The following is a 16939-nucleotide window of genomic DNA, read 5'->3' on the forward strand; positions in this document are numbered from 1 at the left end:
TTTGAAAAAGTCAATACTGTTATCTATGTCATTAGATTCACAATACCAATCAACGATCAGTATTAAAGCATTAAACACACAGAGGAAATAAAAAACTGTAGCAGTAGAGGTTGTTATCAACCTCTTGAACCCTCAGGTACCACGCAAAACACCAGGTAAAAGTACAATTATTATTCTTTTTATTATAAATACGTGCACTAAGCACCCTCCACTCCACACTACTCATACAAATACCAATTCTGTAATTAATCACCAATAATACACACTCCTCCTCTCCCAGACACTTAGCCACCCTTCCTCCCAGCTCAGCTCAGTGTTCTGGTCTCCCAGAGTCCTTTATATAGTCCATGACCCGGAAGCGTTTCTCTCTTCTGTCCATGTGACCGTGAACACTTCTGGGTCGGATAAAAGCTCCTTTCTTCAACCCAGAAGCACGTCGTTTCTCCTGTTCACGGGACGTACTTCCAGGTTATAGGGCACATAGCACTCCCCAAGCCTTCCTACAGAGGCTCCTGGTGGTCCCCATGGTATCCAGCAGGGCTGTGTATACAAACTACAAGGTTCATAAGGCCCTGCTGGAATTCAGGGAACCTCCATGCTGTTGGGAGGGCTCCACTTGGCGGCCTGGAGGTGTGGGCCTGAATATTTAGCCAGCCATCCATCACAAAATGAAAACAAATAATACAGCAAATTATCTCATTCAGTCCAACCACGTGATTTTTTTCTACAGCACATGAAGATGCTGCTTTTCAGAATGTAGTAAGAAGCAAAAAGGATGTTGCTTTTGGGTGTGTAAAAGTAATTAGTAAGTTTTTTTTTTTTTGTTTGGTTGACATTTATTCAAGCCCTGTGGACAATAAAGCAGTACTAATTTTAGGCTTTAATGCTTTAAAACAAAGTTCTGCTATGATTTCTCCCACACCAACAGCACTCCCCCCCCCCCCCACTACCAAAGATGCTGCTATTCATGGTCCATACTGTTCAAAGTTCACAAAATTATTTCTTTTCATCTGTTCTTATGTGCACAGCATTTAATATGTTCAATTCATTACATGGGCCATGTAAATGTACAGCATGTGTCACTGTTAGAACCTTATTGCTTTGCTGTGGGTATATATACTCAAAATTCACATTATTCCTATTGATTACCTGTTTCAAATCAAAAGAATATATTTTCCTGTAAAACTCTGTTTTGCAATGAATATCAACAAAAGCCAAGTCACTAGGAAGAGCAGGAAGTGATCTATGGCAGAAAAGTTTAATGCATGTAGCAAGTTCAACAGTAAGCAGCTGAAGAGAATTAATATTATTTGCCCAGGTTAAAAAAAAAGTACATTAATTTAAAAAATACAAAAACAGCTACGTGCTGCGTAACATCCATTTGGGCAAAGTCTGACCTCAATTACTGCTGTGGTCCCACAAGCTTATTATACAATTCAGAAATCCCAACTGAAAAACGGGATGTAGCCTGACAAAACGGAGTGCAACGACCCCTACAGGTTCCTGCACAAACACGTGTATCTCATATCTCTTTTATACAAAGTGATTGCGCTGTTAGTACTGTACGGTTTTTTAAACATTATTTTAATGTGAAATTTCCCTATTTATGAACAAAACATTTAAAACAATGTATACTTTGACTCATAAGCAGCAGCACCCAATCTCATACACACATCAAGTGTCTCTGGAGTGTTGCAGCTATATCTCTTTGTATTTATTCTAAACAGGTACACTACAGTATCCCATACAGCCTTACTAAGCACTGTATACAATATGGTGTTCACAGAACATCCAAATCGCATAACGCCCAATTTCACAGAATGATGGCCGATACCTGTATTGTATACAGAAAAGTACTGAGTTACACATTACTTTTGATTGATCAAATCAATTAACCAACAGCATTATAACTGAGGCCCCTTGTCTTGTAAAATTTCTTGGGCGAAGCCAGGTAACACAACCTGACCTTGTACTGCTGTCAGAGCAGAAAAGCCATGTTTTCTTATTAAATAATGGCTAGAGGTTTAGATTTTTGTTATACAGTATATACAAACATTGTGATCTATCCAGCCATCAAATAATGGCTAGAGGTTTAGATTTTTGTTATACAGTATATACAAACATTGTGATCTATCCAGCCATCAAAAGACCCTTTTAATACATTCAGATCATTTCTTCATAATAAGGCAAGGAATGGCATACTCAATTCTCATTTGTAATATTTCACAGCTGTCGTTCTTTTGTTTGCAAGCAACATATACAATTCTCTCTCTCTGTCAAAGCTGTGTGTAAAATCATGTTGTAAAGCAATAGGATAATTATGACTGGAGAATCTACATTTGCGCAGCATGAATGAATATCCAAGTGTTCTGCAATGAACTGGTTACATATCCAGGGCTGGTTCTCATTTTGTGATTTGTGTTGCCAAATTCATATCTCTATAAAAATAACAACGCCTTGTATTTTGTTGGCATTTCTAAGTGTTTCTAAATTTTCCATTACAACCAATACAGGCTTCTGTTGGTGAATTGAACAAGGCAGTTACTAAAGATGGACGAAGATCCGTTATGAATCGAGTGTACAGTTTACTCAATAATTAATGCTATCAGTGCCAAGGTTACCTTTCTGCAAAACATGTTATTATAATAAAAAGCGAACTGAACAAACATCACAAATTTAACTTCTGCCTATAGCACTCTCTACACTCTCCTCTCCCTCATTTTCAGTCAGCTTTAACATAATAAATTTGAATTACCTTTCTGAGCTATCATAACGTCTTACCAATCAGTTCAAGGAATTAAGTTTACCTTTGCTACTCACACTGCCAATTTATAAACTTACTTCTGCTCAGATTTTGCTATTGACTTATTCACTCCAGAGATTTTTCATATCTTCAAGCAAGCAAAACAATTTGGGCACAATGATATACAAAAAACGTTTTTCATTTAATATACCTTCTCCATCTGGAAAACATGCTACAGAATGTTTGCTGATATCACAAAAACTAGAACGCAAAGTCATGCTTTTTATATGAAAAGGGAAAAATGTAAAAAGAACAATCTCATTCATCTCTACATGTAGAAAATTTTGAAGATATAGCATTTGCATTTCCAAATACACCACACAGTAACACAAAACTTGAAGTCTATTTCTCAGCACTATGGTTGCCTCTTTGGGTCATTTGAAATTATAGTACAAATGACCAAAAAGTTAAAGCATATTAAAGTGCATTCATGTATAACAACTCTTTTACACAACTTGTTTTCAATTTCTCTTAATAATAATAATTAATACATACTTTAAATGCTTCTCACCTTTTTGTTGCTTCAACTAAAGCCTTTTCATCTGGAGAAGAAGCATAATATTCCATTTGGTGTAATATGCCATTTGCTTGTCTGTCTCCTAAACCATCAGCTTGGTCATAACTGATCTGAACAGTGTGACACAATGACACTGCTTTTAAGAAGAGAATGTCTTCCTCAGACTGCAATATAAAAAGAAAACCTAAGAAAGTGCATTACATAATGCTCTATTCATCTACTTTCTGACCCTGACCAGTCCATCACATTCCCATATGGGAAGGTTCATACAGTCAGTTACCAGATGAATATACAGACATATATTAACACTAACCACATTTAAAATAAGAAAATGGCACACTTTGACAAAAAAACCTGGAAGAATGTGTAAACTACATACAGATTTTGGCCTGGTTGGAAAATAAGCCCAGGCTCCTGGAGCTGAGACACAATAGTGGCAAATAAAGTTTACCAATAACACAGTTTAAATGAAAAATATAAAAATAAAAAAATACAAAGCACCTGTTAGTACTTCATACATTTTTGAACAATAACAAAATTACTTATCTTTTATTTGTTAGAAAGCAGTACTAAGGTTATTTACCAAATTAGAATCAACTGCATCAGGCAAATCTTCTGCCATTCCCTCAGGAACAAGTTTACCATTGATCTCTTGGTACTTAACACCATTTATGGAACATTCACGAAACTGCATTTCATTTTCGGTCAAAGTTCCTGTTTTGTCAGTGAACACATACTCGACCTAACATATGGGAAACAATTAACATTAACTGCTTTTCCCTGAAACAATAAATCAAGCAAAAACAGTAAGCAAAAGTATATTTCTCACACAAAACAATTTACAACAATACATTACAATAATGAAAGGAAATGCATACCACAACAGGTGTGTTACCAGGCCTGAACAATAGTTATGTCTAGATTTGCTGAAGAGCCAGAACATACCTGCCCCAGTTCTTCATTAAGGTCAGAGGTATTTACTTGTGCCTTCTGATCAGACTCCTCATGGTATAAATCAAGATCCCATCCAATGAAAAAGGAGCCAAGGAATTTTTGCATTTCAACCGTTACGTAGAGTGAAATAGGGATAATAAAATTGTACAAAACGAGGAAAGCAAGAAAATCTGAAATAAATTTTAAAATCTGAAAAAGAAGACAAACAATGATAGTGCTTAGCTAAACACACTAATAATATAATTTTTCATTAAATTGTAAATCCAACTATACGGATAATTGGGGGAAACCACTGACGTTGGCAAATGAAAATAATTAGTTAATAACACTGGCTGAGAAAAAATACAGATGTGCATAGTTATAGGTTGTTCAAGAGAAAAAATTGTAAAACCTTTAATAAAAGGGCAGTACACAGGAAAGAACTGACAGCCTTGACAATAAAGGACAGCTGAGTGACAGGAAAAGAAAAGAAAAAACAAACCTGGAGAGAAAGTAAGAGTTAGGGGAACATAATTTGACTTCATCACCAACATAGGAAAACTAGACATGATGCTAGAAATTTGTAGATATGGAAAAGGCATAAAACATGTTTGGAACTGCCAAATGAAGTATGAATGGTAAAACAAACAGAGGAGCTAAAATAGAATGCTTAAAAGGATATGTAAGCCAATACAATGGTTTGATGGATGGTGTAGGAGACATGTAAGAGGTGGTTGCATAAACAAGCAGAGTTGTGATGCAAGTAACATATTCAGAGAATTTGTCTTCAGTGAGCAAGATATTAGAGGTGAGATCATAAAGGATGTACTGTTGTTAAAATGTGGTGAGGAAGGCAAGAGCAACTGTTTATTTGTTTGTCAAGTATGTAGACGGTGTGACATATCCTAGTATAATAAAGGTAAACACAGCAACTGAATGTTATGGAGTAGGGAGAGAAGTACTGTATTTAGTGAAGATGGATGGAGGCTCATTAGAAATAGCATGAGTAAAATAATGCATATACTGTACACAGTTTAGGAAGCTGTCCAAAATTCTGACTTTTAAATACAATTTTCTTGCATTACTTGGGTGTTTTACAGTGTTAGCCATTATGAATGTAGTGAAAAGTCAAGCAAAATGACAGCTTTTATTGGCTAACTAAAAACATTACAATATGCTAGCTTCGCCTCGAAAGCTTGCGTATAGTAATCTTTTTAGTTAGCTAATAAAAGGTGACATGTTGCTTGACTTCTCACTACTAGCATTACTCCAAACATGGCAAATGAAGACAGAAAACGAAGAATAGTAAAGACTCATGAAGAAGGAGAAAGAACAGTGCCTGGGTGAAAGTAGTATTGGTGTAAGGAGAAAAATGTTGAGGTTGTATGGCTATGTGGTGGAGCACAAGAAGGGTGTGACTTGATAGAAGTGAAGATGATGAATCAGATGGTGAGGATAAAGGTGACATGAATGAGTCTAATCCAATAAGGATGCCCACAGTGTCGAAAAGTCTTTAATTTAAGACATGAGCCTTAGTTAAAAAACATACAGACTGCATTGCAAAAGTATTCAGGCCCTTAAATTACAGTATGTTACAAGTGATAATTGCTCATCTTGTTCCAATCTGTATTTTTATTAAACTTGCATATTCATGGAGAAATATGTTAAGTACATAGTAAAATATCTAATATACTTAACAGTCCATCCACTTGCTACCAAACCTAATGAATTTAGGTCAGGGCCACAGTGGCTGGATTACATCAGAGTAACAGCATTTGAGACTTAGGATGTCACAAGAACCGATAGCTTGGTATGAAGTTGATACCAAAATTCAGGAAACATAATTGTACTAGCTTTTTACAGTATTTGTAGTACCAAGTCAAACTCATGATTGAAAGCAAATACATGAATTACAGTGGACCCTTGACTTACAAACTCAAATTCGTTCGCGAGGGCTGGTTGTAACTCAAGTTGGTTGTAAGTCAAGACTATTTTTCCCATAAGAAATAATGGAAATACCCATAATGCGTTCCGAACCTCCCACAGCAACACTTACTTAACCTTTTTATAATAAAAAAGGGTTGTATAATGTGCATAATTTACCAAAACACCAATAATTTTTCTAATGTACTAACCAAAAAGTTATAAAAAGTGCCTAGCCTACCAGAAACAACAATTTCATACTGTACTCACCATTTAATTTGACATCTTTGGGCTGCAGGACGGGAGGAGGAGGAGAATGAAATGGAAGGTTGTTATTGTTTGGAAGGAGCCTCCTTATACAAATCTTTTCTTTGTAAAATTGTCGAGATGGTGGATTTCGATATGCTGTACATATTAGCGAGATTGGTCACACAAACACTACTCTCATATTTCCACACAATTTCCTTCTTCGTTTCGATTGTGATCGCTTTCTTTACCTTCGTTACCTTCTCTTCCTTCCTTAGCAATTATCGAAAAAAATTATATAAATCACTGCACTGACCGAAATTACATCCACAAACACATGTATCTGGGCTCCGACTGACGCTTACGAACGCTCTCGGCTGTTTGTTTACAATCACGCAAGCGGATACACGTGACCGCATTCAGGTAGTAACACAAGATGTTGGTCGTAAATCAAAACTAAAATTTTGGTCGTAAATCAAGTGGTTCACATGTCAGGCCGGTCGTATATCAAGGGTCGACTGTACTTCAAAAGGCACAATAATACATGAGAAAAATGTAAGCAAAATCTATGTATTGTAACGATCCAGTGGTGCAAAAAGATGATGGGGGGATGGAATCAGCATGAAGTGGCACTACGACATATTAAAATTCAAGCCCTGCATTACATTTTTCTATACAGTATGTGAACACCAAAACTACTTCACTTAAATGATAACTGGGTAATTACTTGATAAATATACCAGTATTTTAAAAGCTATTGTTGCTGTTAGTATTTATACAGTACATTTTATATTCTATTACAGGAAAATACACAATATTACTCATTTGAAAAATAGAGGTAACCTTTAAAAAAAGCAGATGAATGGGATTTCTGTTTTTGCTGAGGTTAAAAAAACAATTGAATGGGATTTCTATTTTTGCTGTGGTAACACATGGATATTAAGAATTGTAAAATTTCACTGCTATTGGTATCGATTACAAAAATTCTGGTATAACATTCCTATTTGAGTCAGAGTGAAATATGTCACTTTCTTTCTATGTTCCATAACTTTGGTTTAACTTGCATTGTTGGCTTCTCTGATACTTAATTCTTATGCATTTAATTGGTAAACATCTCATTAACCTTATCTCCATGCTCATAAAAATGACATGATTTGAGTTCTTTGACTTTGTGGTCAACAAAATTTATTGCGTTCACAAAGGAGGTCAACAGTGGGAAATCGTGTATACAGTGATCCCTCGCTATATCGCGCTTCGCCATTCGCGGCTTCACTCTATCGCGGATTTTATATGTAAGCATATTTAAATATATATCGCGGATTTTTTGCTGGTTCGCGGATTTCTGCGGACAATGGGTCTTTTAATTTCTGGTACATGCTTCCTCAGTTGGTTTGCCCAGTTGATTTCATACAAGGGACGCTATTGGCAGATGGCTGAGAAGCTACCCAACTTACTTTTCTCTTTCTCTGATCCTGACGTAGGGGGTGTGAGCACACCTAGACGATACGGACCGGTCGTCTAAAAATGCTGAAAGATTATCTTCACTTTGCTACCTTCTGTGCAGCTGCTTAGTGAAGCGACATGCTGCACGGTGCTTCGCATACTTAAAAGCTCGAAGGGCACTCATTCATTCTCTCTCTCTCTCTCTCTCTCCCTCCCTCCCTCCGGTGCTTCACATACTTAACAGAAAAACAGCCCTATTGATTTGTTTGCGTTCTCTGTCTTTATGACAGTCTCTGCTCCTGACGCACACTCCTTTGAAGAGGAAGATATGTTTGCATTCTTTTAATTGTGAGACAGAACTGTCATCTCTGTCTTGTCATGGAGCACAGTTTAAACTTTTGAAAAACAGACAAATGTTTGTTTGCAGTGTTTGAATAACGTTCCTGTCTCTCTACAACCCCCTGTGTTTCTGCGCAAATCTGTGACCCAAGCATGACAATATAAAAATAACCATATAAACATATGGTTTCTACTTCGCAGATTTTCTTATTTCGCGGGTGGCTCTGGAACGCAACCCCCGCGATGGAGGAGGGATTACTGTATTTGGATCCTAACTAATTCTGCTGGTCTGCAGTGGGTTGGCACCCTGCCCTGGATTGGTTCCTGCCTTGTGCCCTGTGTTGGCTGGGACTGGCTCCAGCAGACCCCCGTGACCCTGTGTTCGGATTCAGCGGGTTGGAAAATGGATGGATGGATAATTCTGCTGGTTTGCAATTTTAACTGAAACTAAAAGGAGTCTTATTTTTAAATAAGTTAAAGGGCAGCAATTAAATTCATTGCCATTTTCACCAGTCTCCTTATAAAAAAGGTTCCTATCAATCTTATATATAATTCGCCAGTCTCCTCACTCACTCACTTCTGTCCGAAGCCGAATGCGCAGTCGCCTTCTGCGCACGTCCGAAGCCGAATGCACAGTCGCCTTCTGCACAGCTGCCCGAAAAACCTTACGAGACCGACATCACGGCAGGCGGTGGATTTATGGCCGCAAAATTCAAAGAGAAAGGCGACTTTGACCAACATCGCGGCAGGCGGCGGATTTACGGCCACAAAAATTCAAAGATAAAGGAGACTTCAATTAAAGCTCTAGAGGCCTGAAAGGCGATTTCGACTACAGCTCCAGGCCTAATTACGCATTCATTCAATACACCTATCAGGTTTGTGGTGCTTATACAGTGATCCCTCGCTATATCGCGCTTCGCCTTTCGCGGCTTCACTCCATTGCGGATTTTATATGTAAGCATATTTAAATATATATCGCAGATTTTTCGCTGCTTCGCGGGTTTCTGCGGACAATGGGTCTTTTAATTTCTGGTACATGCTTCCTCAGTTGGTTTGCCCAGTTGATTTCATACAAGTGACGCTATTGGCAGATGGCTGAGAAGCTACCCAGCTTACTTTTCTCTCTCTCTCTCTCTCTCTTGCGCTGACTTTTTCTGATCCTGACGTAGGGGGGTGTGAGCAGGGGGGCTGTTCGCACACCTAGACGATACGGACGCTCGTCTAAAAATGCTGAAAGATTATCTTCACGTTGGCTACCTTCTGTGCAGCAGCTTCGTGAAGCGACATGCTGCCCGGTGCTTCGCATACTTAAAAGCACGAAGGGCACGTATTGATTTTTTTATCTGTCTCTCTCTCTCTCTCTCTCTGTCTGCTCCTGACGGAGGGGGTGTGAGCTGCCACCTTCAACAGCATTGTGCCGCGGTGCTTCGCATACTTAAAAAGCCAAACAGCCCTATTGATTTGTTTGCTCCTTTGAAGAGGAAGATATGTTTGCATTCTTTTAATTGTGAGACAGAACTGTCATCTCTGTCTTGTCATGGAGCACAGTTTAAACTTTTGAAAAAGAGACAAATGTTTGTTTGCAGTGTTTGAATAACGTTCCTGTCTCTCTACAACCTCCTGTGTTTCTGCGCAAATCTGTGACCCAAGCATGACAATATAAAAATAACCATATAAACATATGGTTTCTACTTCGCGGATTTTCTTAATTCGCGGGTGGCTCTGGAACGCAACCCCCGCGATGGAGGAGGGATTACTGTACTTATTACTATTCCACTCATGCCCGTTTCATCTTACGTTGTCGAAACGGGCTCTTTGTCTAGTATCAATATAACACTAAACTTTTACCATTCCATACTGTCAGTTGATATGGTTAAAAGAGCAAACTCTATAGAAAAGGGTGAATTAAAAACGAAAAAAAGAAACTTAATCATTTACAGATTTGCCATAAACACAAATATTTCACAATTTCATAATGACTAACTAAAAAATATAGTTCACTAAACAGTGTGATTAATTAAAGTAAGAATGATGCACTGATTATGAAAATTGTTAGTAATAAAAATTCACAGCCACTCATACAAAGCTAAAATAGAGGTACCAATTAATCAAACATTATGTCAATTATGTCTTTTGGATGAAGGACAGGGCAAATCCAACTCCGACTTGACAAAAACATGCAAAACTCACATAGCCAATGTCCAGACCAAATCTTAAATAAATAATACTGCTTTTGCTGAAGTATAGTGGTAGCACAACAATGAATCCAAAAACAGTCCCATGAAGCACCAAAAATTTTAAACTCTGATTTTTATGTATTTAAATATAAACATAATTTCAATTATTGGTTGACAGCCCTAACGTCTCACAAGTACAGGTATTCATTCTGATTTAAATTAACTGGATTTAAATTAACCAGTCTTATTGTGGGAAATCCTTTGCACAATTAAAAAAAAAAAAAAAAAACACAAAAAAACCCCCCACATTTAAATGGAATAAACCGTGTTAAGCGTTTTACTTATTAGCTATAACAGACTAATATATTTCTGTCCAAAAACAATATTATTTCGACTTTAAAAATCAGTCAAATAAAAAGAAAAAATAGTATTTCAGAATTGAATAACAACATCTAATATTTCAAAAGATAATACATCTCCCTATGATAATACTGTCAATAAAGTATTGAGATTTTCTATTGTGGGATCCCTGGTTAAAAAAAAAAAAAAAAAATGAACGTAAAATTTTTAAAGTATGTTATAATAGCAACCAAACGGCTCAACCAAATATTAATGTTGCACTGTTTAATACAATGCAAGTTTTACATTTCAGTTTTTGAATTTATGATATCTGCAGACGCCTAACTAAATTTGTTAATTGCAAGTTGCAATAAAAAAAAAGACTGGAACAAGCTGTAAAATTATCACTTGTACTCTAACAATACTTCAAAACATAAATGGTCTGACTACACAGTACTTGTGTATATAGTGAGAAAAAGTAATTCTACCTCTTTTCACATTAACACAAAAGAATACATAACTATTTCATTACAATTTTAGGTTTTGTTTGAATAAATGCCAAAATTTCAAATAAATCATGTCAAAACTTTTTTCACTATAAGTATTGTATTTTTACATTAACAAAAGACGGAATTTTCACTTCTAACAAACTATTTATCTGACAATGATACTTAAAGAAAGAAATTAAACAAATGCATTTACAGATGTAAACTCTTTTTTAACATACTTTGCTGCTATTTCTTTCTTGCTCCGTTTTTTGGTTATACCATGGCTCATCCCACTTTTCTTCAGCTTGCCAAGCATACTTTAAAATAGTACTGAGAACGGCTTCAAACAAAAGAATTACCAAGTAGATCATAAGAAATGTATTCATAGACCTAAAAAATAAAATAATTTATGTTTGGCATAATTAAACAGGCTTTTTATTGTAATGCAATTGGTTAAAAAACACATATTCATGGGCAAAAATAAACAGTTTTGTAATAAAAAAAAGATTAGAAACATCAACAACATAAACCAATAATAATTCCATACACAGGAACAAATCCTGTTTTAAAAAGCTGCCTATTTGTTCTAGGACAAACAAAAATTTTGGAAAAAAAATAAGCTTAATTTTCCAGTAAAGATGGTATTTACATTTTCATTTTTTTTAATAAGTAAAAATTAATTCATATGGATATTAAAAAAAACTATACATTTTCTTAACTTGTTTATATAAAACTGCAAATTGCAGGCCTACAAAAAGTATTTAACCCCTTGGAAGTTTTCAGAATTTATTGCTATACAACATTGAATCAAGAGTGAGATTTAATTAATTTTTCTGACAACGATCAACAGAAAAAGGCTCTTTAAAATCAAAGTTAAAAAGACCCCCCCACAAAATTATCTAAATCTAGAGCAAGCTGTCCACAAAAACTGAGTGATCATGCAAGGAGAAGACTTGTGAGGAGAGAGGCCATCAAGAGACCTATCACAATTCTAAAGAAGTCACAAGGTAGAGTAGTTGAGATTGGAGAGACTGTGTATACAACAACTGTGTCCAAGTGATTTACACCAGTGACAGCTTTATGGAAGAGTAACAAATAGAAAGCCACTGTTAAAAAATTAACATGACATCTCGGGTTGAGTTTGCCAGAAGGCACATGGAAACTCTGTCCGAGTCAGATGGAAGAAGGTTACATCACTTGATGAGGCCAAAACCTAACTTTCTGGCTATTGGACTAAACATTATGTTTCACATAAGCCAAACACTGTGCATTATCAAAGACACACCATCACTGTGAAGTATGGAAGTGGCAGCATTGCACTGTTAGGATGTTTCTCTGAAGCAGGAAGGCATGCAAGTGTAGAGAATAGGGTCCGGGCGATAACATCAGGCTGATATTTGGTTTTTCCATATGCATCGGTATCATATTAACCTGCACCAATTTTATGGTGCTGAAATTCTTCCAAGCAAAGCATGGTTTATTAGGTTTTTTTTCTAGTATAAAAGGCCAGTTTGAAAAGTTACTCCCATTGGCTGATACCCGAATTGATTATAACGAATTGAGTGCTAACAATGTACACGCTAAACAATTCCATGAGCTTCAAAACACTAAACTTCTGACTGCATTCTTCATCCTTGAGAATGACAAGAGGGATTTTATTTTTTAAACAGAGGATACATAAAAAACGTTTTTTACTGTTATCATTGAAGTTCACAATTTTCCTGTTAAAATAAAGTATTTCATGTTTCTCCATTATATTCATACATGCCTAAATGGCCATTGCTCAGCCTACGCCTAGGGTGCAAAAAACTTTCACTACCACAAAATTATAACCAAAACCAAAGCACTCATAAAATCATTAAATTATTGCCTGAAGGGGCTTCATCTCAGTTACAGGACTGTTTTGAGGCCACAAACTGGGATATATTCGCACATTTGGATATATAGGCACACATGTCTGAATTAATTTTTACATCAAGTTTTGTATGGATAGTGAGACAATTAGTTGGCACCCTGCCCGGGATTGGTTCCTGCCTTGTGCCCTGTGTTGGCTGGGATTGGCTCCAGCAGACCCCCGTGACCCTGTAGTTAGGATTCAGCGGGTTGGACAATGGATGGATGGATAGTGAGACAATTAATAAAATATCCAGGTGTACCCAAATAGGAAATGCTGGATGAACAGGAATGTATGTGACCTCTTGAGAGCTTGTGACAGAGCATACAAGTCTGGAGAAGTCCTATCATACAGCCTAGCTAGATCTAACTTGTAAAAAGGCATCATGGAAGCTAAAACTGACTATAAACAGGGGCCTGAAGATCATTTTCAAAATGATCTCGACAAGTATGGTGTGGCATCCAAAACCTTACAAACTTTAAAGGCAAGAATCTCCTTCCCTTACAGTAACAGCGTTTGCAAATAAAATTAATACTTTTTTAGTCCCGCTTTGACTTGGACAACAGGACTAGAGAAAACCGCAAACCCACCCGTGCAGTCTGGCAGCAGCTCAGTACTGAGTCTAGAGACACACAAGGTGTGAGGCACATGCTCCATACTGTAAATGCACAGAAAGCTGTTGGACTCAATGGAATACCTGGACAGGTGCTCAGGGACTGTGGAAGCCAACTGCCAGCTGTGCTCAGAACTACTTCAACTGCTCCATCTAGCCATTGCCCTCACCTGTCTTAAGTCTGCCACCATCAAACCCATTCCTGAACTCTCGACTGCTAGCACACTGAATGATTTCAGACCGGTCACACCCACCGCTATCATACTAAATGTCTGGAGACACTAGTACTCTCATATATCAAAGCTAAAATTAGATGCTCACCAGTACACCTACAGACAAAGCAGATCAACAAGCAACACAATCACAACAATATTGCATACCACACTCATCGACCTTGAACTCCCAGATACATGCACTGATATTTTTTATTGCTCTGCATTTAACACCATCATTCCCCAACGGATGGTACAGTAAGCTGTATAACTTCAGCCTTAGCCAGCACATCTATGCATGGATTTACAGCTTTTTAACAAATCCCCCTCATAAAGTGAAGCTTGGACCCCACCTCTCTTCTACCCTCACAGTCAGGGGCTTACCCTCCCTAACACGGGCTTTGTGCTTAGCCCATGCCTCAAATACCATAGTAAATTTTGCGGATGACACAATAGTGGTGGGGCTCATCTCCATCAGTGACTAGGGGTTTCTACAAAGAAGAGGTCCACAGACAATCAAGCATGGTGCCTAGAGAATAGTGAATTCATTTGGACTTATCAAACAAATTTCTTCATCTGCATCAAAATGAGAATTCTTCACATATTTACAAAAAATAAATGTTTACTTTTACATAGAGCTACACTGAAAAAATGTATTTACTGTGTTTTTTTGTTTTTTTTTAAAGTTGCATCCATTTTTACATCATGTGTTCACTGCTGGCCCAGTATAAGCTATAAGATAAGACAGAAACACATCCAATTTTGTGAGGTGAAGGGTCTGAGGCACTAATTTGAAATACTGAAATGAAAAGATGGTGAGGAACAAGTGATGATTTGTAGGGTGTTGCCAAGGGTAAGATAGTATGACGGGGGTGTATTAAGTGCCATGGCAGTGTTTTTTTTTTGCTAATTGCAGTCTCAATGGTCACCCTGTATTACACGTTATAGTAATTTTGTAATAATGATACAAAGAAGATTTTGTATCAAGTTTAACATGCATCGGTGAGGAAAAAATGCTTGTCTTAACACTATTTTAAAGTGGTTTGACAAATTTCATTCTACCCATGTCCTTAATGGTGTTGGACTATTAAGTATTGTAAAAACACCAGATGATATCAAAAGGGTGAGAAAGGCTATAAAGTGGACTTTGATGTTCAACATAATGTCGGCTGCCAGCATTAAACATTTCAGACTTATTTGTTGCCAAATTTTTCATCAAGATTTATCCTAACACACACACAACTATTTTGAACTTAGTTCACTGAGTTGTTAAATGAAAACCAGGAAATGGCAAAGAATATATTAATGGTAGAACTCATTTGAAAAATGTTATTAAAAAAAGTTATTTAAGTAAAAAAAATGGGTTATTTCATTATTTTTGACTACTATGTTTCTTATCCAGCACCACTAATCAATCAGCTAAGTTACGTGACCATTTGTACTATCCTTTCAAAAATCAACATGTCCTCATGCTACGCCTGTTGGACTAAAGTAAATATTACACTGGCAGTGATATACTTAAGAAATCTATTGCCTGTTTTGAATGATAATGATGATTTAATTAAAAGTTTGCTTTCTACTTGTCTTTTTTAATAATAGTCATGTTAGAAATAGGCCTGAATAGAAACAAACTAATTTATTGTTGTTTTTTTATTATGTGGACATTGTTGTTTGACTATTTATGTCTCTGCTCATTGACGTCCTGGGTATGACGTTAATCTGCATCCAGCCTCCAACCTGCAGGGAGAAATCTGGGGGTTGGTGGCAGAATTCGCATTCCAGCCACCATAAAAAACCTCACACTGTTCCATTCCATCTGAACTAGTGTGGTGCAGAGGTGTCACCCATTGCATGGCTGCACTCTGGGATCCTGAGTTGGTTTGTCATGTGGTGGGTGCGGCAATGCGCTGTATCAGTGCGTGCTCCTAACCTCTCCTCTCACTCATTATGGTAATAATCATCTTCTTGTGTCCTAGTATGGTATCAACTCTCTATTTTGGGTCGTCATATTAAAAAGATTAAGACCCCCTGCACTACACTATCAAGTCTAATGAACAGGTGCTCCTGTCAGGAATTGTTATAAGTGAAAATCAAACTGTGAATGATTTTAAAAGTTAAAAAAGGTAAAAATGAAGTTAGATAAGCACAGGGCAAGCACACTCCTGGATGTAGAACAACAATACACATTAAAAGCAGATAAATACATTTCAGTTTATATAATTTTATGAATTATTTTATGAATTATGAACGCTTGCATCTCATAAGATATATATGTATGTACTGATTCATTTATTTCATTCATTAATTCCCTAAAAAATGTCCTACTTCATGTAATCATCAGGTAAGAGGACATAATAACACAACTTTGTGGTCAGTAAAGTTAATTCTTCATATTTTAATCAATATGGGCTATATTATCATTTTTACTAGCTGTGCTACCCATCTAAGATGGGTTGAAATCAAAATAATCCTTGTAAATCTTGTGTTTTTATTTAATGTATGGGTTATTCATTTGGTCTGGTATAATAATACGCTCCCGATTTCTGTCATGGCTACCTTTTCCTCTTTGGAGTGAGTTGCCAATTTTTGCGGATTTCTCTCAGTGTCACTCACTGAACTGACAACTCTTATAGTCAAAGAGTTTTGCTCAGAAAATACAGTGGTGGTCAGTACTGCATTGGTCTGCCTTAGCAACTCTAACCAAGTGGTGTCTGGGCTTTGTTTTGATTCATTGTCATTTTCACTTATCTTTTGTTCACCATGCGGCTATCATATCAGTCATTAGCATTATGACTATAAACTTTGTTTATATGGGCCAAGCAATTTAACAATTAGATGCTTGTGCTCGTGGCACCTGCACTTGAGAGAGCGACAAACATCACATGTCTCTGTGCTTTGTTAAAAAAAACTGCCATTTAACCTGTTCAAGTGTTAAACATGTTCTATTAATAATGTTACAGGCGTACTGTTTTTTCTTTTAACTCAATGTTTTTCTAGGAAAACCTAATACTT

At 36.7% G+C, this 16939-nt stretch overlaps 1 protein-coding gene across 3 annotated transcripts in view; it reads right to left on the bottom strand.

Annotated features, from left to right (window-relative positions):
* The window catches only part of atp11b (ATPase phospholipid transporting 11B (putative)), a 208324-nt gene that overhangs the window by 90334 nt on the left and 101051 nt on the right, over positions 1 to 16939 (bottom strand). For all 3 annotated transcript variants that reach the window (XM_051923917.1, XM_028794610.2, XM_051923918.1), the window contains exons 11-14: positions 11448 to 11598; positions 4266 to 4463; positions 3904 to 4062; positions 3315 to 3484 (exon numbers count right to left, since the gene is read on the bottom strand). In XM_051923917.1, the coding sequence (XP_051779877.1) occupies positions 3315 to 3484; positions 3904 to 4062; positions 4266 to 4463; positions 11448 to 11598 (678 nt within the window). The remainder of the gene's footprint in view (positions 1 to 3314; positions 3485 to 3903; positions 4063 to 4265; positions 4464 to 11447; positions 11599 to 16939) is intronic.

This window comes from Erpetoichthys calabaricus, chromosome 2 (assembly GCF_900747795.2).
Source record: "Erpetoichthys calabaricus chromosome 2, fErpCal1.3, whole genome shotgun sequence".
Lineage (NCBI taxonomy): Eukaryota > Metazoa > Chordata > Cladistia > Polypteriformes > Polypteridae > Erpetoichthys > Erpetoichthys calabaricus.